At 34.7% G+C, this 22,988-nt stretch overlaps 4 protein-coding genes across 9 annotated transcripts; 2 read left to right on the top strand and 2 right to left on the bottom strand.

The window, feature by feature from the left end:
* Positions 1 to 357: 357 nt before the first annotated feature.
* On the top strand, positions 358 to 2,551 carry LOC114193970 (probable acyl-activating enzyme 5, peroxisomal). Its single transcript, XM_028083982.1, has one exon. The coding sequence runs from the start codon at positions 740 to 742 to the stop codon at positions 2,396 to 2,398; it is 1,659 nt and encodes a 552-aa protein (XP_027939783.1). The 5' UTR covers positions 358 to 739; the 3' UTR covers positions 2,399 to 2,551.
* Positions 2,552 to 7,921: 5,370 nt separating this feature from the next.
* Positions 7,922 to 16,129, top strand: LOC114195421 (nijmegen breakage syndrome 1 protein). Of its 6 annotated transcripts, none has more exons than XR_003606482.1 (14): positions 7,922 to 8,013; positions 8,190 to 8,243; positions 9,424 to 9,688; positions 9,868 to 9,950; positions 10,557 to 10,687; positions 11,443 to 11,489; positions 11,610 to 11,721; positions 11,977 to 12,063; positions 13,045 to 13,216; positions 14,136 to 14,596; positions 14,823 to 14,838; positions 15,005 to 15,107; positions 15,244 to 15,314; positions 15,773 to 16,129. XR_003606482.1 is itself a non-coding variant. In XM_028085893.1 (14 exons), the coding sequence occupies exons 1-13, from the start codon at positions 7,977 to 7,979 to the stop codon at positions 15,310 to 15,312; spliced, it is 1,680 nt and encodes a 559-aa protein (XP_027941694.1). In that variant the 5' UTR covers positions 7,922 to 7,976; the 3' UTR covers positions 15,313 to 15,314; positions 15,748 to 16,129. The 6 variants fall into 6 exon arrangements, 4 of the variants coding, with proteins under 4 accessions (XP_027941694.1, XP_027941693.1, XP_027941692.1 ...); XR_003606481.1 differs by having other exon boundaries at positions 15,748 to 16,129; XM_028085893.1 differs by having other exon boundaries at positions 11,613 to 11,721; positions 14,823 to 14,884; positions 15,748 to 16,129.
* A 413-nt stretch (positions 16,130 to 16,542) lies between these two features.
* On the bottom strand, positions 16,543 to 17,683 carry LOC114193769 (NDR1/HIN1-like protein 6). Its single transcript, XM_028083701.1, has one exon. It carries the CDS (start codon positions 17,531 to 17,533, stop codon positions 16,745 to 16,747), a length of 789 nt encoding a protein of 262 aa, XP_027939502.1. The 5' UTR covers positions 17,534 to 17,683; the 3' UTR covers positions 16,543 to 16,744.
* A 2,376-nt stretch (positions 17,684 to 20,059) lies between these two features.
* On the bottom strand, positions 20,060 to 22,562 carry LOC114193350 (uncharacterized protein At1g65710-like). Its single transcript, XM_028083102.1, has 2 exons — positions 21,311 to 22,562; positions 20,060 to 21,222 (listed from the first exon to the last, which is right to left on the bottom strand). Exons 1-2 carry the CDS (start codon positions 22,397 to 22,399, stop codon positions 20,350 to 20,352), a joined length of 1,962 nt encoding a protein of 653 aa, XP_027938903.1. The 5' UTR covers positions 22,400 to 22,562; the 3' UTR covers positions 20,060 to 20,349.
* Positions 22,563 to 22,988: the final 426 nt, after the last annotated feature.

Raw genomic sequence — 22,988 nt, 5'->3', positions numbered from 1 at the left:
GAATCAGGGTCACTAATAGCACACACTAAAAGACAGAAAAGAAGTTACTTATACGAGATTTTCATTAAGTCGAATACTTGAAATAACTAAAGGCTCCAGATTTATATGTGCTCAGAAGATAGAATTTTATGTTTTTTCGCACTGGTCTAGTGGAGAGGTTTTTTTATCAGCTTTATTATCCAACAGCATCGTAGTAACTTGCTTCGATAGTTGACATTTCATCTGCAATTGAGAGAACCGATGGTGAATGTTTTGGTGTACTTTCAAAAAAATCTATTCCGGTGTGAAGATCCACTGAGAGCATGTTAGATATAATAACTTCAAGTTACAATTTGATCACATTCAAAACCACCTACGTCACCCAAAATCAGTGAAACCGTATTGGAACTTTGCAATTATTATTGTCCTTAATGAATCCACATGGAGGGGCACTTTGAGAGGACATCGAAGCAATTCCCAAAAATTGACATGGTGCCCACTCTCCTTGTTGACTTGTGAATCTATGACAGAAATAGAACAAGATTCTTGCTTTTGAACATCATAGATCCTATCTAAGTATAATTTGAGGTGGGAATTAGTATTTAGTATTAAGAGCTTCTAGATATGATTTATGATGGGCATAAATGCTCCTTAACTCACTATTTAACGACATGACCTAACCAAACACAGCAGCATAACACAACATCACACACTTTCACTCTTCTCTGGAACACTGCACTCACTGCACTTTCACTCATCCATGGATAAGCTCACACCAAACCCTGCAAACTCAGTACCTCTCACTCCACTCACCTTCTTGGAAAGAGCAGCAATCGTGTACGGCGACTCTCACTCCATCCTCTACGACAACACTTCCTTCACCTGGTCACAAACCCACCGTAGATGCCTCCAACTCGCTTCTTCCCTCACTTCTCTGGGCTTAAAACGTGGCCAAGTTATCTCTGTTCTCTCCCCAAACACCCCCTCAATGTATGAACTTCAGTTTGCAGTTCCCATGTGTGGCGCCATTCTCAACAATCTCAACCTCCGTCTCGACCCCCACGCGCTCTCCGTGCTCCTGCGCCATAGCGAATCAAAACTTGTCTTCGTGCACTCTCATTCACTCCCTCTTATTCTCGCCGCTCTTTCCAAATTCCGCCGCACCACACCGCTTCCTTCCCTTGTACTTATCACAGACGATGGGAATGGGGATGCCGATGTTGTCGCGGCGGCGGCGCACGCGATAGACACCTACGAGCGCCTTTTGAGCAAAGGCGACCCGAACTTCCGATGGGTACGGCCCAAGTCCGAGTGGGACCCGATAACCCTGAACTACACTTCCGGCACGACGGCGTCTCCCAAGGGCGTGGTACACTCCCACCGCGCAACTTTCATGATAGCCCTCGACTCTCTCAATGACTGGTGCGTGCCAAAACAACCGGTTTACTTATGGACCCTACCGATGTTCCACGCCAACGGGTGGGGCTTCGCGTGGGGGATTGCAGCCGTTGGCGGCACTAACGTCTGCATACGTAAAACCACCGCTCCTATAATCTACCGTTCGATCGAGTCTCACAACGTGACGCACATGTGCGCGGCGCCGGTGGTTCTCAACATGCTGCTCACGAGAACAGAACCGCTGAAAAGCCCGGTTTATGTCCTCACCGGAGGGTCGACGCCCCCGGCGTCGGTTCTCGCTCTCGCGGAGGAAGTAGGGTTTGTGGTGAGCCACGGGTACGGGATGACGGAGACGCTGGGGGTGGTGGTGTCGTGCGCGTGGAAGAGGGAGTGGGATAGGCTTCCTCGGAGGGAGAGGGCACGGCTGCGGGCGCGGCAGGGGGTGAGAACGGCGGCGGTGTCGGAGGTGGATGTTGTCGATCCGGCGAGCGGCGAAAGCGTGAAGCGCGACGGGGTTACCTCGGGGGAAGTAGTGGTGCGAGGCGCGTGCGTAATGATGGGTTATCTGAAGGATTTGGAAGGAACGAGAAGGTGCGTAAGAGAGAATGGGTGGTTGTACACGGGGGACGTAGGGGTTGTGCATGGAGATGGGTATTTGGAGATAAAAGATAGGTCGAAGGACGTGATAATAAGTGGGGGAGAGAACGTGAGCAGCGTGGAGGTGGAGGCCGTGATGTATGCGCACCCGGCGGTAAGAGAGGCGGCGGTGGTGGGGCGGCCGGACGAGTTCTGGGGGGAGACGCCGTGCGCGTTTGTGGAGCTGAAGGAGCGGTTGGAGCGGCGGCCGACGGAAGAGGAGGTGGTGGAGTTTTGCAGAGAAAGGATGGCGCACTTCATGGTGCCGAAGACGGTGGTGTTCAAGGAGGTGCTGCCGAAGACGCCGACGGGGAAGATTCTGAAGCACGTGCTGAGGAAGGAGGCTCAGGGAATGGGGTCCTTGGCTACGCGGAGTCGCATCTAGAATACGATTTGTATTGTACTAAACAAGTATTGTGGGGTTTGGTTTGGCGTGTTTCACCTTTTTTGGGGTGAGTTAAGCTTCTTGAGTCGCCAGATTTTATTTTGTTAATTAATTACTTTTAATTAAAAAAACGACCAATTTTATTCCTTAAAATTGAAAAGCTTTGGTCTTAAACTTGTTAAAATTTGGTGTTTAAGTATCAATGTCACTTAAGAATAAGGATAATGATACCTATGTATGTGGTGGAACACCTGACAAAAGCATTTAATTTACATCTTGCCACGTTATGTGAAACAGCAAAGTTATGAAAATACTCAACCAATTGCGTACGTCAAAAAATTGTATGCTCAACTACCCTGATTTCATGCGATAATAATATGAATATAATTAATTTTATTTCGTAAACAATTAATTATTATTAGACATTTTAATAATGTAATATTAGTCAAATGATAAAAATCAGATATTTTAATAATCTAGCGATAACATAATGATATTTGCTATAGTCGTATCCATACATGCTTAACACAGATGATAAATAAATCGATCCGTGGGTAGTTATGGAATTTGTTTTCGATTTCACAGGAAATCTCCTAGCTGGATAGGAATGACGACAAAATATATAAATTTTGTATGTTATCTTGATTACAAAATGTTGCCTCTGGTATCAATTGTCGTTGAGTTATAATTAAATCGTGATTTGAATTGTTATACTCTTAAGTAAAAGTAGTTATATCATGACTAATAATTATAGCTTTTGACTAAGTGGTAAGTGCTCGACCTAACAAGTGGTATTAAGAGTTATGGTTCGGTAAGATTTTTTCTTAGTATGTATGTGGTTTTAGCATAATCTAATCTTCACATTAGAAAAGGTTAATACCTTGTTGTTAGAGAATCATCCTTGGTTGTTGAAGTTGTAATGAGAAATTTGATGTAAGGATCATTATTAGTGTTGTGTTGACGCGGTGAATATGCAGCTGGGTTCGTGGAGGTACACGAACTGAATCATGTTAGATCTGTAGTAGAGTTCGTGTGTGGCTAGATGCTCGTAGATTTGTGAAGGACATCACAGTTGGTGTTCACATGATCCAGTGAGTGATGTACGATGAAGATCTGATATGTGTTAGTCACGATTTGCGACATGTGCGTGGAGGAAGTGTTTTGCGGTTTACAAATCTATTTCAACAAGAGTCAATGGAGGTGCAACGCCGACGGGTGTTGCTTCTCCAGCAAGGGAGTCAGACAACACGGTGGCTGCGAAGTGCAAATGTTTTATTTGTGGCTTCTCTCAATGTTTGGTGGTTTTGCGTTGTGGGTTGCGGCATGGTTTTGACGAAGGGTGAACGGTGTTTATGCACATGCATTGGCTAATTATGCAAAGTATGTGGTGATTATACACGAGCATTGGTTAGCATTGATGTGTGATGCATGGAAATTCTTAGGATGACTTAATTTGGAGTGAAAATTCTTCGAATGATTTGATTTCAAGTGAAAATTCTTGGGATGGTTTAATTCCAAGTGGAAATTCTTGGGATGGTTTGATTCAAGTGGAAATTCTTGGAATGGTTTGATTCCGAGTGGAAATTATTGGGATAGTTTGAATCCAAGTGGAAATTCTTGGGATGGTTTGATTCCAAGTGAAAATTCTTTAGATAGTTTGATTTCAAGTGGAAATTCTCGGGACGACTTGGGTGGAGAATGTTGGGCTAATGAAAATAACTCATCTTGAAAAGTCCTACATCGCTTAGGATAACTAAGGGGATACGTGTTAATGACTATATAATGAACTTTAAGTCCATGATGTTCCTTGCCCCAATCAAACATAATTTAAGCTTGTATTTGACTTTTCTTATACTCCTGTAGCAGAGTGTTGTAAGGTATGAGTTTAATTCTTGCTTTGGAGAGTATGTGTGTACTTGGGGTCAAAGGGCATGAGAGGGTAGTATATGTGTTGTGCAAATTTTTACAGTTTTATTTTATTCTCTGGTGGTCGTGATTTTCTTCGATTTTGGGGTTGTCACGTTATATTCTCATGTTCCTTGTTTTTATTTTATTTATCTGTTAATATGGTGATTCTTGGAGGTAAAGACAGTAATATTCTTAATTGATGATGCCTTTTTTCCAACACAAAATATACATAATAAAAATAATGGTTAAATATGTTTTTGGTCTTTTAACTTTTAAAAAAAAATTAAAATTAGTCTTTCCTTAAAACTTTGACTAAATTTAGTCCTCCAATTTTAGAATTGCGTGAATTTAGTCCTTTGAGCTAAAGTTTGCTAAGTTTATTTGACGTTTCAAACACATTTCTCAGTTAATATTGGACCGAAAATGTATTAAACATTGTAAACAACTCAAATGCATCATGAAACGTGTTTTTGAAATATTAAATAAACTTAAAAGAATTTGGTTAAGAGGACAAAACCCACATAATTATCAAGTTAAGGAACTAAATTGGACCAAAGTTTCGAAGAGAGACTAATTCTAATTTTCAATAAAAGTTAAGGGACCAAAAACATATTTAATCCTAAAACAAATAGGCAACATACAACTTAATTGTACGCGAATATATTGTTAAAATGATATGACCAATCTTCTTAAACTAAGAGGGAAGTGAATTGATATTTAAAAGTATTTGCCTAATTTTATCTTTTCAAAAGTAGTTTAAAGCTTGTTAACAAATGTAATTAGATGCTCAAGTGTTGGATTCTTTATACCATATCAAAATGAGGTAAAGGAGAGATAAAACAAACAAACACAATAATTTATATGATTTGATTCCTTTCAATCTACATCCAAATTATCCTAGCAACCTTATTAGTTAGAGAATTTTTTTATTATGCCTCAAAAGAATTATAAAATTAACGTAACACCTAATAAATCTGAAATTTAGAACACAAAATAGACAAACTAATCAAGAAAAAAATGCTCTTATGCAAGCCTACACACACTTACAGTAATACAATCACCACCTCAATGATTTTCAAAACAAATATGAAATTCAACGACAATAACCAAATTAAATACGTTTGTGCAATCAGATCTTGCACCAACTTCCTAAGCCAAGCTAGGATCCTTATGATTACAATCTTGATGGATCTTGAGAGAATCTAGTTACTTCTTTCACTATTCTCCAAGAAAACTTTCAGTAATATTTTTCAGAATGAATTTCATACCATTTCGTCAATTCAGAAAAGTCATTTTAATGATCAAATTTCAATTATGATATATTTAATTGATTTCCTTAGTAGAATAATAGATTTGCCTTCTAATTTATTAGACGACGTACTTATCTAATGGATTAACTTGACAACTTTCACATATTTTGAAAATTTGCACTACATTTTGTTCATAATAAATTAAGCTCAAATTATATTAATTTTAATGGATTTCAGCTTAGTCTTACACTAAATTCAACCCAACTTTTATCCTATGCTTTGGGACATCATAAAAACAAATTTTCGTTCAATGCTTCTAGTTGTTGTTTGTGCTATCTAGGAACAACATATGTAAGCACATTAAGAGAGTTCAACATATCATTTTCATTCACTTTTAATTACATGTATTTTTCAAATCAATTTAAATTTAGTATTTAAATCGATAAAAATTATACTTCATGCAACTGATGATACATTTAATAATGTTATTTATCTCATTAACAATGAAAGAGTGAAAAATAATTTAAAATACATTTTTCTCTATTAATCAAAAATAGGAGAAAAAAAACAATCCAAACCATTTTGCAAATTCCACTCTGAAACTTCATTATCGCCAAAAATAATTTGTATGAATCTACAATGGTTAGAAAATTCACTCTATTAGAAGTTTGAGTATTTATTTATGGTGTTGGTCCGAAAGTAGTTGACATAGTCCTCTTTAGGGGCATGTGCCATTATAGTTCATTCCTGCAATGGAAAGTAATGTCTCCCAATGTCACAAGTTTAGGACACCCTCCCAACTTTCCAAGAGTTTAATTCAGACCCAACAATTGTACAAAAGGAACCTACATATCATTATTATGTGGGTATATATGTAAGTCTCGTATCACTTTTTCTTTCAATGATGAATTTTGGTAGCAAGATACTTTCTCTAACTTTCTTTTAATTGTCAATTTCAAATAAAATAGTGTTCCTTTTCGTGTCTTATTTTTTAATTTTAAGATAATATTATTTTTCCAATTAAAATTTGATTTAAATTGACATGTTGAGAAAAAAAGTTAGGTATGATACAATATGAGAAAATAAAATAATATATATTGAAATGAAATAACCAGTCAAAATAAATAATATATATTTGATTTAAAAAAAATAAGGATTAAATTAATCCAAAATTTTAAAATAGACTAATTTTAAAATTTATTAAAAATTAAAAGATAAAAAATATATTTAACCCGATATATCACTTAAAATCACATTAGAAATTAAAATAAAAAATCAAATATTTGTTCTCATATAGGTGAGAAAAGTTGAAGACTTTCTCCCCAAATGGATAAAGAAAAAAAAAAGAGAGTAATAAAATCATTACCAAGATACACTCAAATTTTGAATTCTGGACCTAACCCTAAACTTAAGCAACTTTATCCATTTTATTTATTTATTTTAGTAGTGTTTTAAATTTTTATTTTAATAAATTCTCATCTTAAATCGGTCAAAAAATTAATGTCAATCATTTTAATATACGAGGAAATCTATATCATTAATTTAATTTTGAATTAAACCTATCATATATAAATAGAAGAAGTTTACATTATTTTATTTATGAAAATGAAAGATTAAATACTTTATTATAGTTCTTGAAATATACTTGCTTACTTTTAATTTGTATGATTAGTCGATTTAGTAAAAAAATATTAATATATTTTATTTTTATTTTTTGTTTTATAAATTTTAAATATTTTTTAAAGTTAATTATATATTAATTTTAATTTTTTTAATAATTATATATGATGATTAATAAGTATCAAAAACATAATTATATTAACCATCGACGAAGTTTAAATAAAACTAACACAATTAAAGTTGTTGTATGGAGACTGTGATACTTTTTATTATATTAAAAATGAAATACGTCAATGATTTTTTGTATACTATTATACTTCTTATTTTTATTTCTATAAAATGGTTATTGAGGTTTTTATTATATTATTTTTGTTTTTGGTATATAATATATATATATATATATATATATATATATATATATATATATATATATATATTTAATTTTTAATTTTCCATTTTAAATTAGTCCTTTGAAAAGTATCTATTTAAGGAATAAAGATGAAGAAGGATAAAAACATTTTAAAAGACTAAAACAAAATTATAAATTATAAATTATAGGGACAAAAAAGTCAAAATAAAAATTACTCAGTCCAAAATCAAAATATATATTTCAAGGAGAGAAACATTTTGAGCAAATTAAAAATGGCACGTCGTTTTAGTTGTGAACTTGGTAGACTTTATGCCGTTTTGATTGGAAAACAAACGGCACGTCGTTCCATAGCGACCTTAAATTCTTCCTTTTCAACTATTTACTTTCCCCCTTCGCTCTTTAGTGCTTCAGAGTTTAACAAAGAAGAATCATGGTGTGGGGACTCTTCCCCGTTGATCCTCTTTCAGGTACCCATTTTGTCCAATGAACGAGTATTGTTCTTATAAGAAACTGTTATATATCTTTTTACTTCTTTTTTGTAGGATTATAGGTTAATGACAGTTTCTTTTAACATACTATTGGTGTTCCAAAAAAAGTTATTGTATTTTTTATTTTTATTTTTTTTTTAAAATTTGTGTGGCAGGTGAAGATAAGTACTATATTTTCAAAACTGGAATTTACAAAGTTGGTCGAAAAGGTACTGTAATTTGCCGTTCCTTCTGATTGTTTTCAAAACTCAAGTCTTTTGCACATATTTGATGGTTAAACAATTATCTAAACAGTGTGGGCGAAGTGCTTGATTGATTTTTAATGCTAATGCTGAAAAGAGTATCCACATGGGACTCTTTTCTGGCATTGTAAAGTAACCTACCTTTGATAGAGTGAAAATGTTGAAATTGGGTATGAGTGTTTTTGTCAAAGACTGATTTGGAAGAAGGGCTTACGCTATTAAGATAAGGGCTTGCCCGTGAGTGAATTTTACCCCTAACATGCACAACAATGACAAAAAACTTATCCCACCAGGGCTTCTAATACGCACGCTCAGGAAAAACCCTATACAGTTTGATGGGTGGTTATCTGCATTTTTACTTTGGTCATTTGAGGAAACAATTATATGCTTTTCTATGTAGACCCTCAAACTCTCGTGGTGCTACAGGAACAAAATGTGATTGTTTTTCATAATAAGTTGATCCAAACGCAGACCTTGTGCTGAATTTACAATTTGTGTATAGTAACGAGGGTGGTAAAGGTCAAATTCCTGGCAACATGATTACAGAGACTCTTATACCACATCTATGACCATTTAACCCAAGATTGAATGTTATACAGACGCCTTTTAATGATTTTTATCTCCAGCTTTTTGTAGTCTGTATCATAAACTACAGCAATACCCGTCATTGTCCATATTTAGGACAGAACCATTAGTAAAGGGCCGGTGCAGTTGGAGCTAATTATCTGAAATAAAAACAAGTATAAAAAACAACAACAATAACCACAAAATGTTATTCCAATAAGTGGGGAGGTGTTGGCATTTGGCTCAAATAAAGACTAAGGTTGTAGAGATGTTATTTATCATGAGATCCTTCTTGACAACATCTTTTGATTCTCGTCTTGCTCTCCCTCTCCTCTTCGCAGGACTAAAATTCATGCAACTGAAATAAAACAAATAAAGTAAACTAAATTTTAAAGCTAAAGTTCTGTCCCTATGGAGCAAGTGACATGGAGATGGCTTCTCAGAATAGAATGTTATGACAATTTGCTGCCATTTATTTTTCATTCACAATTTTTAAGTTTTTTCTTATGATGATTGTTACGTATTATTAATTTTTGAATATCATGGTGACGCTTTGTATGAACTTGCGACTAACTTCTTACAGGTTGTGATGTGATAATCACTAAAGATAAAGGTGTTTCTCGGGTTCATGCAGAAATAGTTGTTAATACGATGAACCTGGTAAATTCTTTACCAAATGAATGTTCTCATTTGTCACCCAGTATACATATTAGAGATTGCTCCAAGTATGGGACATTTATTAGCAAAAATGTTGGGCCCAAGAAAAAAGTTCATGAGCTACCAAACAAACAAACACCACTAGAGGATGGTGACTTTGTCTCTTTTGGCACCGGTAGTGCTACCTATAAGTATGTCAACGATGTCTTCAATTTGCTTATATTCCTTTGGTGACATTCACTTTTATTTTTAGAAAATACTATTGCAGTACCTTTCTAGATTTAAGTTTGTATGTATATGTACACACAATCTCATAACATTTGTCTTTCATCTTATGTCTGCTTAAATGCTTTCAAATTTAATCTGACAGGTTTTGCCATGTACCCCTCGTTTTTTTCATCTGTTCCTCAAATGAAGTGGATCAATCCTTTCAAGAGAAAATTTCATCAATTGGTCAGTGGTGGGAAGAACATGTGAAGGTTCTTCAGTTCTTATAATTCATGAATGTTTGCTTTGTACATTCTTTAAATTACGTTGTGACTTGCTCATGATATTGCATTTATTTAAAACTATTAAAGAAACAAACTCTGTGCTAATAGGAATTTGTGCTAGAAGCAATATTTATTGTGTGCTAAGAGACCCTTGGTTTGAAAGGCATCTATTAATGTACCGTTTATTTTATCCCGTGCTAGTTGTGCAGTTTTGAAATTATGAAATGTCTAAATTTTTGTAGTTTCAACTTTCAACTGACACTGTCTATCATTTTTATAAGAAACTGATAAATATCTTGGAAAGGAAGTAGAGTTTGCATATCTTTGATGATAACTTGGTATTATGTAAATTTAAGTTATAAGATGTCCAGAAAAATCTTTATCTTGCTACATAAGCTGTACTAGACTCAATTTATTCAGGAAAACTTCACACTATGTTGTGACATGAGTTATAAATTTACTGTGCTTTTCTCTCCAAACAGGAAAGATAATTATTTTTTGGAAGAACTAGACTGTTGTTTTCATGTGAATGAATGCTAATATTTACCAACTAGTACATTCAATGTAGGTGCTAGTTTTACTCATACCTTAGGTGAAGGGTGCACACATGTACTGGTAGATCAACTCATGCCGTTGAAGAAGGATCTTGTTGATGCTGTTGTGGCAAAAAAATCTTGTGTTCTTAAAAATTGGCTTGAGGTATTTAAGCATTTAGGTTTGCATATTTGTTCTTAACTTTTTATTATCTGTCACATTCAAGTGATCACGTGTATACACAGTTTGATAGCATGAAGGTTAGTTTATTATGTACTTGTTGTATTTGAATTTTTTTTTCTTTTTCTTTTGCTTTATCATTTTATAATTTTTTAACATGTCCGATTAAAATCTTTTAAGATTGACATATCATTGTACAACAGTAGAATAGGTTATGTAAAAGGAGAGCTGATGTAATGGATTGATTTAATGCTGGAAGATTCTTTAATAGTTTACACAACAATGCTATATTTAGATCTATGTTACCTTCTTAAATTGTCAGAATGATTTGCTAAGAATCAATTCAAAATTAAGTTACAATCATAAGTTTATAATCATAACTTTTCATGTAGCTTTTGGACCATTCTCTTCACATAAGAGTCTCATGATCTGGTCTACTTTAAAGGTTAGATTAGTGCACTGTACAAATTTTGCATGTTCACTAGTTATTTTGTTTTTGCAAAAAGCATAGGGCCAAAATTTGTGTTCCGAGTCGTGGCCTATGGTAATAGTATTAATTGTTGCTTATAGGTAAAACCATAGAATGATAAAATTCATTTATCATAACAAATCATCAAGCGTAAACATTAATTATAGTCTTGAAGTGTGAGATTTGATTGAATGATTTAGTATGCAACCAGTCGAGAACCTCTTCTCCTGTTTGAATTTTAACCTGTGACTGTTTGTTCCCTTCCTTGTAGTTTTTTGCGGAAAAGAATATCAGCATTGAAATTCCTAGCTGTCATTCGTGAGTATTGCTTTGACTTTAGAGTTTGGTCATGCTAGCTTTATATTCCATGACCTTGGGACCAGTTTATTTAACTGAAGAAGCTTTCTTTTTCTTCTCTATTTCCTCTTCTTTCTCAAGTAGATATATTCCAACAGTGTCAGTGGACGGAGAATCTATAAAAATTGTCGACCCCAGATCGCGTGAAGATTGTTTGAAAGGATACACTTTTTTGTTGGAATCTGAGCATTTGGTACTTGTTATTCAAAGTCTTTTATACTCACTCTAAACCCAAATTAAGTATTATAGTACTAGCTAGTTTTAAGATTTCCATTTTTAAATAATATGCGGATACATTTTCAGTACTTTATTCTTGGAACTTTTTTTTTAATGTTCATATGTAAAGATGCTGGGGGTTTTGAAACTCTAAGATGGAAACATCTTGATAATTTTGAAGCATAGCTCTACTTGACAATGTTATTATCTTAATTCTTCTTCCTGCTTGCAGTATAAATTTCAGGATCAGCTAAAATCTTTATTGGAAGTGGCTGGTGCAAAAGTTGTTTCCTCCGGAGAGTTTTGTTCAAATAGTCAAGTATGTATTTCATTTCTATCTTTTCCATTTATGAATTTTTGTGTGTGAATGATATAGCTTTGATTAAAAGGAATGAAGGGTAGAAATAACATTAAAATTATGGTTTTGGGACATGTTAAAATCAAAGGTGTATATGAATAATACAGAGTTACGTTGCAATTTTAGTAACGAACAGGAGAAAATTGACACGGTGGGAAAAATTGAAGATGTCATTACAGGTTCTAAAGTTTAATTATATCAGTTCAATATCAGAAAATGATGGTTAATTAATGAAGATAACACACATAGGATATAAGTTAGGTGGTTGAAATGGATAAATACATCATGGGTTATTTGTGAATGCAAATCGCATACGAAGCTCAAAGGAAAGTTTTATGGTATCACGATAGTCTATATGGTAGTAAATGTTGAATTTTAAAGGAACACCAAAAGGGGGAAAAAAGTGAGTGCCAAGATGAATATATGACTACACAAGAAATACATGATACAGAACAGAATGATTGTATACTAAGGCGAGATTAGTGTGGCATGAATTGTAACAAAGATTATGGATAATCGGTTAAGGTGGTTTAGACACATGCAAAAAAGGCCATTATTGGGACTATTGAGGGGAGTAGTATGTATGAATTTTACCCTGTGAATAGAGGTTGAAAGAAAAGAAAAAGGACATTAGAAAATTATTAAAATGGGTTTCATGATGATTTATATCTGAGGATTTGATTTTTAACCAAGTTTGATGACATTGTGTGATCCATGCACTTGACTTCATCTAGTTGAATAAATCTATTATTGTTGAATATCTCGGCCTCTCTACTATTATCAAGAGTTAGAAAGATAGTCATCATTGAATAGAAAAATACTTCAAGCTCTTAGTCAACAACTCTCATTTCTCTGTTTTCGACATACACATATTCTCAGGCCGATTATCTTTGCATGAAAGTTATGTACTTCAGTATTATGATTCTCACGTGTTTCTTGTAGGATTCAAATTATGGAGAGGATAATCATGTGGTTTGTGTCATCCCAGAAAGACCAGCATGCAAGTCTAATCTCTCTGATAAACTGAATTCCTTGCTTAGAGTTAGTGAGATAGATATAATTTGTGCTGCTCTGAGTGGACAGCTAGATCTCTCTATTTTGAGATCACCATGCAGTAAGTATTACTATTCTCTAGATCTCAAGTAATATATTTGCACGGTCCAAAACTTTGTTTTCCACTCCAAAAATGAAGAGCCCAAATCATAAAATATTTTTAAATTACAACTGTTTTTCTTTGTTCTGTTATAGCTTTGTTTGCTGCTGCTGAGTGTAAAATTATGTTTGGGGCTCTGATTACCCAAAAGGGGGATGAAAATGACCATAAAGGGAAACTGTTCAATCAAAGACTCTCAAATTAATTTTGGTTTATTGGTACTAATAATAAGTTTTGTTATATGTATGCTGTTTTATTCATACAGAAAAATCAATGTTTCACAGGGGGTAACTTCCATTTATTTATTGCATTATTGTCTGTGTTCGAATGTCTATATTGTCAAACTAATGATGAATTAATATGATTCTGTTATCGCTTCTCCATGATTTATTACAAGTGTGACTTGGGTCTAAGAAAAGGGGGAGGGGAATGAAATAGCGTTATGGCATTGCCAACTTTTAAAGAAATTGCCCATCTGAATTTGCATCTTCTCAGATGTAGCATCTCTTCTAGGTTTTTTATTAACCAAAATCACTTTTCATGAAACCAAGTAACAAAAATGAACACATTTGCAGTAATGACATAGGCACTTGGAAATATAAGAACCGTCTTGATTTCTTAATTGGTTGATTACCTCATGACTGAATACACACATGTGCACACACTTACATGTAATTACATATCATTGAAGAACCATGGCTTCGATCCGAAATTAAATATCCAATTGCAGGGAATAAATTCACTAACTAAATTTGAAATTCTACAATACAATCCCTAATTGTAGGGATGTAAATTAGCATATTATCTTTTATAAATCAGCATGTTATCTTAAATAAATTTGTACTTCAGTGTTACAATAACAAGCACTGTGTTGTTGCAGTACTTGTTTCGTCATCATGCTCTACAGATGAGACAATTGTTGCAGATTCAGATACAGAAGTTGAAACAGCCACGTCAGCCCGTTCCACTGAAGCATTAAGCAACGACAATAATGTAAAATATGAAAAAACAGAAGAAATATATGACGATTCTTACACTTTGGATAAGAGAAAACATGAGAGTATAGAGGCATCCTCAGATGATGTTTTAACCAGATTGCATGACATTAAACGTACAAAAACAGAAAAATCCTTGGATGGTGCTTCTGTCAGATCACATGCTACCAACTTCGGGAACGATAACGATGGTGTCAAAGTAAAGAAAGACAACGTTGATGATAATGAAACTGGAAATTCAGATGTTGTTTACAGCCAAAATTTAATTGTTCGAGATACAAACATACGGAGTAGCATAAGCACTTCACCAAGCAGCAGTTTTCCAAATTTTAAATGTTTCAGAAAGGTATGTAGTTGTGGTGCCGCATCTCGCTTAAAAATGTGCTTATTGTAGAAAATTGAAACCAAACATATGTTGGTTTTGTAATTAAATTTTATCTTGACGTCTAAATACCTAAAAACATTGTTGCTTCATGCAATGGCAATTATTAAATTTTAACATATATTATTAATGTCATGGTTCATGAAACCTGTGCCTACCCTAACCTGTTTTCTTTTAAATGAAATTTCAGGCACACACTCAGTCAGGTAATAGCTTTGACAATCTTGTTCCATTTGCAAAATATCCATACAAGTAAGAATAATACTAAATCTGATGTTATTTTGAACAAAAATTTAGCTAGTCTATGCTTCATTCTTTTTCTCCTCCTAGTGATAGGTTATTTGATATTTCATTATTTTTTTACTTCCCCAGGGATTCTGACTGTGGGGATGATGAAATGTCTGAGTTAGTGAAGGAGGAGAAAAGGCGTAAGAAAATGGAAGCTGTCGCAGATGAACTATTTAATAATGAGAAGGTGAGTCTAATACTCCTCCCATGCCCCAGAGAGAGAGAGAGGGGGGGGGGGGGGGGGGGGGGGGGGAGAGAGAGAGATCTGGTCCATACATAATCTTGATATTAAGTATCTACCTTAACCTTTTTCCCTGTTTCAGGCGAGGAAACGAGGCGCAGCTGGTTCACGAGGCACTGTTGGTTCTCTTCGTAGCATTCTTTCTTCATGAAGGTAATGATGAAACTTTAAATTAGTGCAAAACTTTATAAAAATAATATCTTAACCATTAATATGACAAGGGTCTGATGTGATAAATTATGGAAGTAATAGTATAGTTCCTCTTGGCATTACACAGATAAAAGAATAAAATTTTTTATTTTACATTGCCGAGCAAGAACATAAAAGAAAATTGGTGCACTATTTAGCTAGGTCATTTATCCATTTTGATCGAGTACACTATCAGTTGCTTCTAAGCCTTATGCAACAAATAGATTAATTGTGAATACTTGGTCGATCTGTCCTGATTTCATAATTTATTTGGTCTTTTTGCTTTTTTCAAATGTGTGGAACTTGGTTAAATAATAATAGAGGAATATTAGCAACACTCTTTTAAACACTCTCGTAATATATTGTGCTACTATGCCTTTTCTTTTTTCCTCTGAAGTGGGCATGGTGGAATGCTACTGCAGAGATTTCTCCAAAGTCGTGGCTTCAAAGATACTGCGCACTTGATGCCATTTTCAATTGAAGGTTGAGTTTTTCACTCGTCTGGGTTTTGATCGAGAATGGAGTGAGGTTATTGTTGGTCGTATATGGTGACACTCTTCCTCGTATCTTTGAGAGGGCTCTTGAAGGATCTGTCTAGTGTTGCTTGTTAGCATATGAAGTACAGCAAGAGTTGATATCTTAGAGGAGTGAGATGATCATATTATCTTGGATAGTGAAACAATATAATGTGGTGTGTTGATATAAAACACATTTTACGAATTAAACTTTGTATGGTAATCCTAAACACTGTAAATCATATTTATTCTCTTGCTTTGTGACGTACCATATTGATAAAAATAACTTTATTCGAACAATATCGCAATCCGATACTAGTAAGACGAAAAAATAGCATTGAAATATGATATAAGTGTCTTTTTCAATAAATCCCTTTGAACCAAGTTTTGTAGCCTTGAGCTATTATTTTAGTTGTACTTTGGGATTAACTAAAGTTTTGATTTTAAAACGGTGCAGAATTGTGTTAAAATTAAGCCATTGTTCAAAAAATTCTTCTTTAAGCCAAAGAGATGAAAACCATTTGAATGTAAGATCAACTATACATCCTAAAACTGATCATACCTTATAAACCAGCGTTACCAATTTACGTTTTATTTTATTTGTACAAAATTTATACTATAAGTTTAAAGATTTTCGTTATTGAAAATACAGAATATCAACATGTATACTCTAAGTATAGTGTGCAAGAGAATTGGTTGAACAACCAGAATAAAAATACAAGAACAGTAATATCTCGAAGTGGTGGTGGAAACAAAAGTCCACCAAAAGAGAAATCTCAATCAGAGAACACAAGAGATAAAACAAATTAAAAAGTAATAATAAAGCAATCAGCACGTTCTGTCAAGTATAAATGAACATGCATATATGGATCACAAAAATCACAGCCTAATCCTGAATTTACAACTACTGCTCTGAATTCTGATAGAACTATTAGCACTAAGATTGTCCACCACAATCTTGCACCTAACCCTGAACTTGATTGTGAACAGTTTCAACTTCCCAAGCTTGATCCTCACAGGCTGATTCACCTTCAAATTGAGAGGCACATTTGCTGTTTCCTGCAGCTGCTGCTGAAGACTAGTTTGCAGACCAGTAGCATCCTGTGTTTGACCAGTGAGAGGGATACTGAGCACTGTGGTGTTGCGGTGACCTTGGTAGAACTTTGGTAAAGACCCTTCACATAGTTTTGTGTCATCGTACCAAGCACTTATATGGCTGCCACCTCTGTAGTATATTCCAATCTTCTTGTTAGGGTTTCTGGCAGTGATTGTCAAGTTGAAAGTGGCAGATAAACTGTTATTGTCAGAGATATCAAACTGTGTGACTATAAGCTCATCCACCGAGTACTTTGGAACCTTTGGTCTGAACACAAGGTATAGTATCCCAACTGTGATGCCAATGGCCACAATCAGAATCAGCAATATGCTTATCAACCAACAGAAAAACCTGCAGCAGCAGCTTCTTCTTTTCTTTGGTGGCCTCATCACAGGAATGGTGTGTTGTGGAGGATGTTGTTGTTGCTGTTGCTGTTGCTGTTGTTGTAACACTGCTCTCTCTGGATCACCTGCATCAGATTTAGACATGCTTCTTGGCACCAAGGGTGCAGAAGGGTGGTTTGGTGCTTCAACATCATAGACAGGGTGAATTTTCTGAGGGTCTGCAGCCATCTTGATTTTTGGTTTAGGATAATCTCACAAAGAAATTGTGTTTTTGAGGTTGTTTTGGTTGGTTTCTTTTATCTTTTGTTTGGAATTAATGTATATATACATTAGACAGAAGCAAAGGTTGACATAAACACGTTTTGAGGAAGTCATGGATTATAAAGAAGAGTTTGAAGCCTTGAAGCTTCCCAATGATGACTCCAATGGCCAAAAGTGTGACTTCTTTTACATATCATAAAATTTGAATAGAAAATGGTGTTTGAAGAAATTACGTTTGATACTGTTCAAACGAGTAACTTCTTTCTTATACCATGTTAAGGTTAATATTCAATGTTGGTGTCTTTTATAGAAATAAGATATAATGCCGCCGAAGGTTCTTTCTTTAGTTTCTTGGTTTCTCATTTGCATGACGTAACTCTGTCATGCTTTCTAGACCATTTTCCTTTTGTAGGTCAATTTCACAATTTTCTTCCAAAAACTTCAACCTAAACGGCTACACGCAAAATCTGAGGGTACGAGAGGGAGGAAGAAAAAGTGATATGACAATGATGCCAAAAAAAAGAAAAGAAAGAAAAGATAACAAAATTTGAAAACAAAAATGAATTTGTAATTTTTTCTGAAATTTTGACATTTTGGTTCTATTATATCTTTAAAATACATTCATTTTTAATATACTTTAAAATATTAAAATCAAAGTATATTTAAGGCAGAATAATAACACTAGAATCTAAGGATCAAATTATAAAATTATGATAATTATTTATAATAATAAGATTAGGTTGGTAGAATTTTAAAAATCACCACGTGTAATAAACATCCTTTTGTCTTAGAATTTTCTTCTATTAAAAGAAGAAGGGATTAAAGTTCCACGAGAGGAATATAAAAATGTGTATGGATTATTTAAAAATTATTATAATAGAAGTACCATTAGAACAATTACTTTAAGTTATTGTGTTATAAAAGATAGCTGTTTGAGAAGAATAAACAGCGTGTTAAATCAGGCACGTAATAAAAAATTGAACTCAAATAAGAAAGTTGATTTATTCAATTATTGCATATCATTATATTGACATTTATATAATTAATTTTTATTGCTATTTTTTTTTCAGAATTTGCTATTACTTGAAATAATTTGGTTCGTTACGGTATCTTGTTTTGTTACATATTCTTCAAATGTATTTTTAAATAACAACCCAATATATTTGTTATCTTATCATTTAAAATAATATTTTATTAGTCACTAAAAAGGAATAAAAATGATTAATGAATAGGGGCTTTTAGTTATTTGATTTTTTATTCCACATTAAGATGAAGTATAAACTCTTAATTGAAGGCAGTAATTGTCAATGACTCTAAAAATAAGGCATTTTTTTTCTATTTTTTTGAGACTTTTATGTCATTGAATTTGATTCTCTTTCTATTAAAATATTATCCCAAAAAGTTAGCCATTTTAATAGTTTGGTGAGTCGGTTAGCAAACCCATATGAATATAACAAATATTAAATGTTAGACAAAATTAGTATTATAATCTTAATTGATGATTTGTACAATAATAATTTTTTCTTTTGCAATGCATATAACATAATATAAATCATTCACAATTATAGTATTATGAAATTATAGAATTAGTTGATACTAATCTAAACATTTGACAATTAACAAATGATTCTTTTGTTTTCCTTGACTTGAATGAAAAGCTGAAATATTCCTCAAAAAGTCTTAAAGTCACAACAATATATGCATCATTTTTTGGTTACAGGTAAACAAATGGTTGTTCTGCCCTAGATACGCGTCTGTTTCAAAAGACCAAGTCAAAGCCATGCCTTTTAAATTCTAATTACTATACTTATTAAAAGTTGATATATGAAATCCAAGTACTGTTCAATGTTACATCATTATCATCAATTAAAATCCTACCAACCTCTGTTAAGTTACAGAACTCTAACTTTTTTATTTTTATTATTGTTATATTAATAAAAATAAACTACTTATATTAAATAATTAAGGTCTAACTTTTTTACTTTTTATTAACAAAAATAAATAAGATTTAATTAGTAAAACATGTGACAATGTGATTTATTTCGTTAAATTGACTTAACATTGTATGGAAGTGTCATTGTAAAAATCTATATTATCATGTGTCAAAACTAGATTATTTTCTATCGGAGAATCCATTTGATTTTTACATGTCACGTTTTCATTGTAAAAAATGACCATCATTTAACAAGTAACTAATCTAGATTGTGATATATGACAGTTAAATTTTGATACATAACATTTTAACCTATGATAATGTTAATTTAACAAAAGAAATCGCATTAAGTCTTTTTTATAGAAATAAAAACTCAATCGATTTTTTTTTAAATATTAATACTCAATCCAATAAAAAATATATAAGAATACATCAAGGTATAAATATAGATAACTGTTTAAACCAATAATCAATTAAATTGGAATGTGCGGGTAGTTCCAAATCTTTGAAACATTGATTTAAGTTTATATACAAGTAAATAGAGTTTGAGCAATCACTTGTTTAATTATCGTTGATACACACAAACGGTGTTTATTATTTTCCTCTGTATTAGAAGAATCGAAGAGCATGATACAATGCTGCCACAACACAACACAAATTCATGAAGAATGGCACAAATTGTTGATAAACACAAGAAATGGTGAGAGATCAACTTGAATTGGCCTTGATGAAACAAGAAAAAACAGTTGCGAGAATGCAACTCAAAACATTAGAGAGAAATTTCAACCAGGTTGAATATCTAAGATACAACACGAAAAGGTGGAATTCATCATCATCATCATCATCATCATCACCACACGCACACACCCTTATCAGAACCAAGTCTGCCACGTCCAATGCCACTGCTGTGTTCATGATCACACTCTCTTCTTTTGCTATTCAAATCCTTCTTCTTCTTCTTCACTTCAGAGGACAAATTACACTGTCCCTCCTCTCTTGAGCTCAATCTTGAAGTCCAGCAATCTCTTGAGTCAGCAGAGTTTGGTTCCCATGAAGAGCAAGAAATACCTTCCCAATGATTTTGGCCACTACTGCTCACAGTGAAGCTGTTGCTTCCTGAAGACTCTTGATCATCCATGTCAACTACCCCACCACCCCTCTTCACTGTCACATACTTGTGCAAGCTTGGTTCCATCACATCATCACCAACACCTACCTCAGATTCCACAAAAGGACCACCTTGCACTTTCTTTCCATAGTACTCGTTCCTAATAGATTGTTGAGTGGATGCACTTTTCCTGTCCTCAGGGAAACCACCAGAGACATTGGAGCTGGTATTGTAGCTCAGATCAGCAACAGCTTCAAGGATAGAGCAAGCCTTGGTTAGACAAGCTGGGAGAGACATAGAAGAAGGTTGTTGTGGTTGTTGTGTTTGTTGTGGTGGTGTGTTCTTTTGATGGAAGTTCTGGATGTCTTCAAGCAGTAGGGAGGCATAGGAATGTGTAGCATTCACATTCACCACAGCCTCAGGATTCATGTCTAGGTCTCTAGATCTTCTAGAAGATCTGCTTCTTGTTAAACCTTGGGGTTTAAGGTTGTCAACCCCTGATGAAACCACTGTTGTCTTCACAACAGCACTCTCTGAATACACTTCCTCATGATGTTCCTTTGTCTTGGAACTCACTAGCACACCCTTCTCCAGTGCAACTCTGCCATTTGCTTTCTGCAGCAATCAAGGCAAAAGATCATCTTAATGCCACCAATCACAACAATAACACAATAAATTTGGGATACAATACAAGGTGATTTACCTGCATGACTTCTGCTTCAATCTTGGGCTTGTTTTGTTGCACCTTGATGTTGGTATCAACCTCACCAAGAGGGTTTCTTCTGTAAGGAGATTGTTCTGCTTTCCTTGAGGAGTTATTGCGGCTAAGAGAGGGTTGCTGCTGCTGCTGATTCTCACTCAAAGCTTTAACTCTAGCAGGAGACTGAGCACGTGGTGATGCAGACCCCCTTGAGCCAACATCTCCAACATTTCTCTTAACAGTGATTCTCTTGGTGCCAGATTCTCCACCACAGTTGTTACTCTTATCCATGGCCAAAGATGAAACAGTGGGAGGAACGGACACCATTTTCCCAGGCCTAGAACTTGCATTGTTGTTGCTTGCATTTGCAGCAGTGTCAGAAGATCTTCTACCAGGGGATCTACTCACTCTTCTTTCTTTGCCACTGGATTGGTCTCTTTCCCTACTCGGGGTTCTTCTCCTTCCCTGAGAACGCCTCGGGGACTGGCGGTGGCGGCGGCTCTCCGCCGCCACATCGTTCTCCTCACTGCCACTGCCTTTGGCTCTCCTCTGTTCATCCTCAGCAGAAGTCGTGTCATTGTCACAGTTATCAAAATCAAAACTTCTCTTAGAGCCCGAGTACTTTCTACAAGAGCTGCTTCTGCTGAGCCTCCCACACTGGATCAGAATAGCATCCACCTCTTCTTTAGTGCAGCTTGAAGTCCTTACTCCCACACCGATGTTCGGAGTGGAAGGTGCAATCTTGTTATTAACCATAGATTCTTCATTGGTGGAAGCTCCATCACCTTTTTGTGGTGCTGGTGACTGAGCAATGAAAGGTGGGGATTTGGAGATTGTTGTTGTCGTTGCTGTTGTTCTTTCCCTGTCATCATGGCTCTTCCTGTGTTTGATTATGAACACCTCTTTCCTCACTTCACCGTCATGTTGTGGTGCTGATTCTTGGTCTTGTTTCTCTTGCAGTGTCTTGTTCTTGAGGCTCACTTCTGGCTCGGTGGGTTTGGACAAGGCGACACTGACACAGTTCTCAGAATGAGAAACTGCCCTGGATGAAGCAGAGGAGGACCCATTCTTCTTGCTCAAACATGTACCCATAGAGGCTACAGAAAGGGTGGTAAATGACAAAGAGAGTGAGACCGAATTTGAAGAAGTGGAAGAAGGAACAGGGGAAAAAGAGTTTAAGAAGATTTGAATTTCAATTAGATTAGATAAAGAGACAGAGCAGAGAAAGGTTGTGGCTCGTGGAAAGTGAACGTTGTTTAAGAAACATTTTTTAAAAACTATACTATGTTAGTATTAGCTTTAATAATGAGGGGGAGAACGAAAGAAAGAGGAAAAGAATTCAAATTTTTGTGTGACCCAGATGACCCCACTGAGACAAAACCTTCAATTTGTTAACTTTTTTCTGAAATAACTAAATAATATGTAAAAAAAATTGGATCTTGGGTGCAGATGCCAGATGGGTATCTCTAACGTAACATGTTGTGTTTGTCTTTCTCTCTCAGGATTCAAATTCGCATATGATAACGGCTTAATTTGTTTGGATAAAGAAACAGTGTAAACCTAGAAAACTGGGAGATTTTTGCATTGAACGGTTAAAAAATGAGCAACGGCTATATTCGTTTGGATTGTTGTTGGTATTTGGGCCTTCTCCAAGAATGTTTACACTCACTTGTATGTCTAC

This window comes from Vigna unguiculata, chromosome 8, assembly GCF_004118075.2.
Source record: "Vigna unguiculata cultivar IT97K-499-35 chromosome 8, ASM411807v1, whole genome shotgun sequence".
NCBI classification, from domain to species: Eukaryota; Viridiplantae; Streptophyta; class Magnoliopsida; order Fabales; family Fabaceae; genus Vigna; species Vigna unguiculata.
Note: the sequence above shows the minus strand (reverse complement) of the source record. Positions and strands in the feature narration are given on the sequence as shown.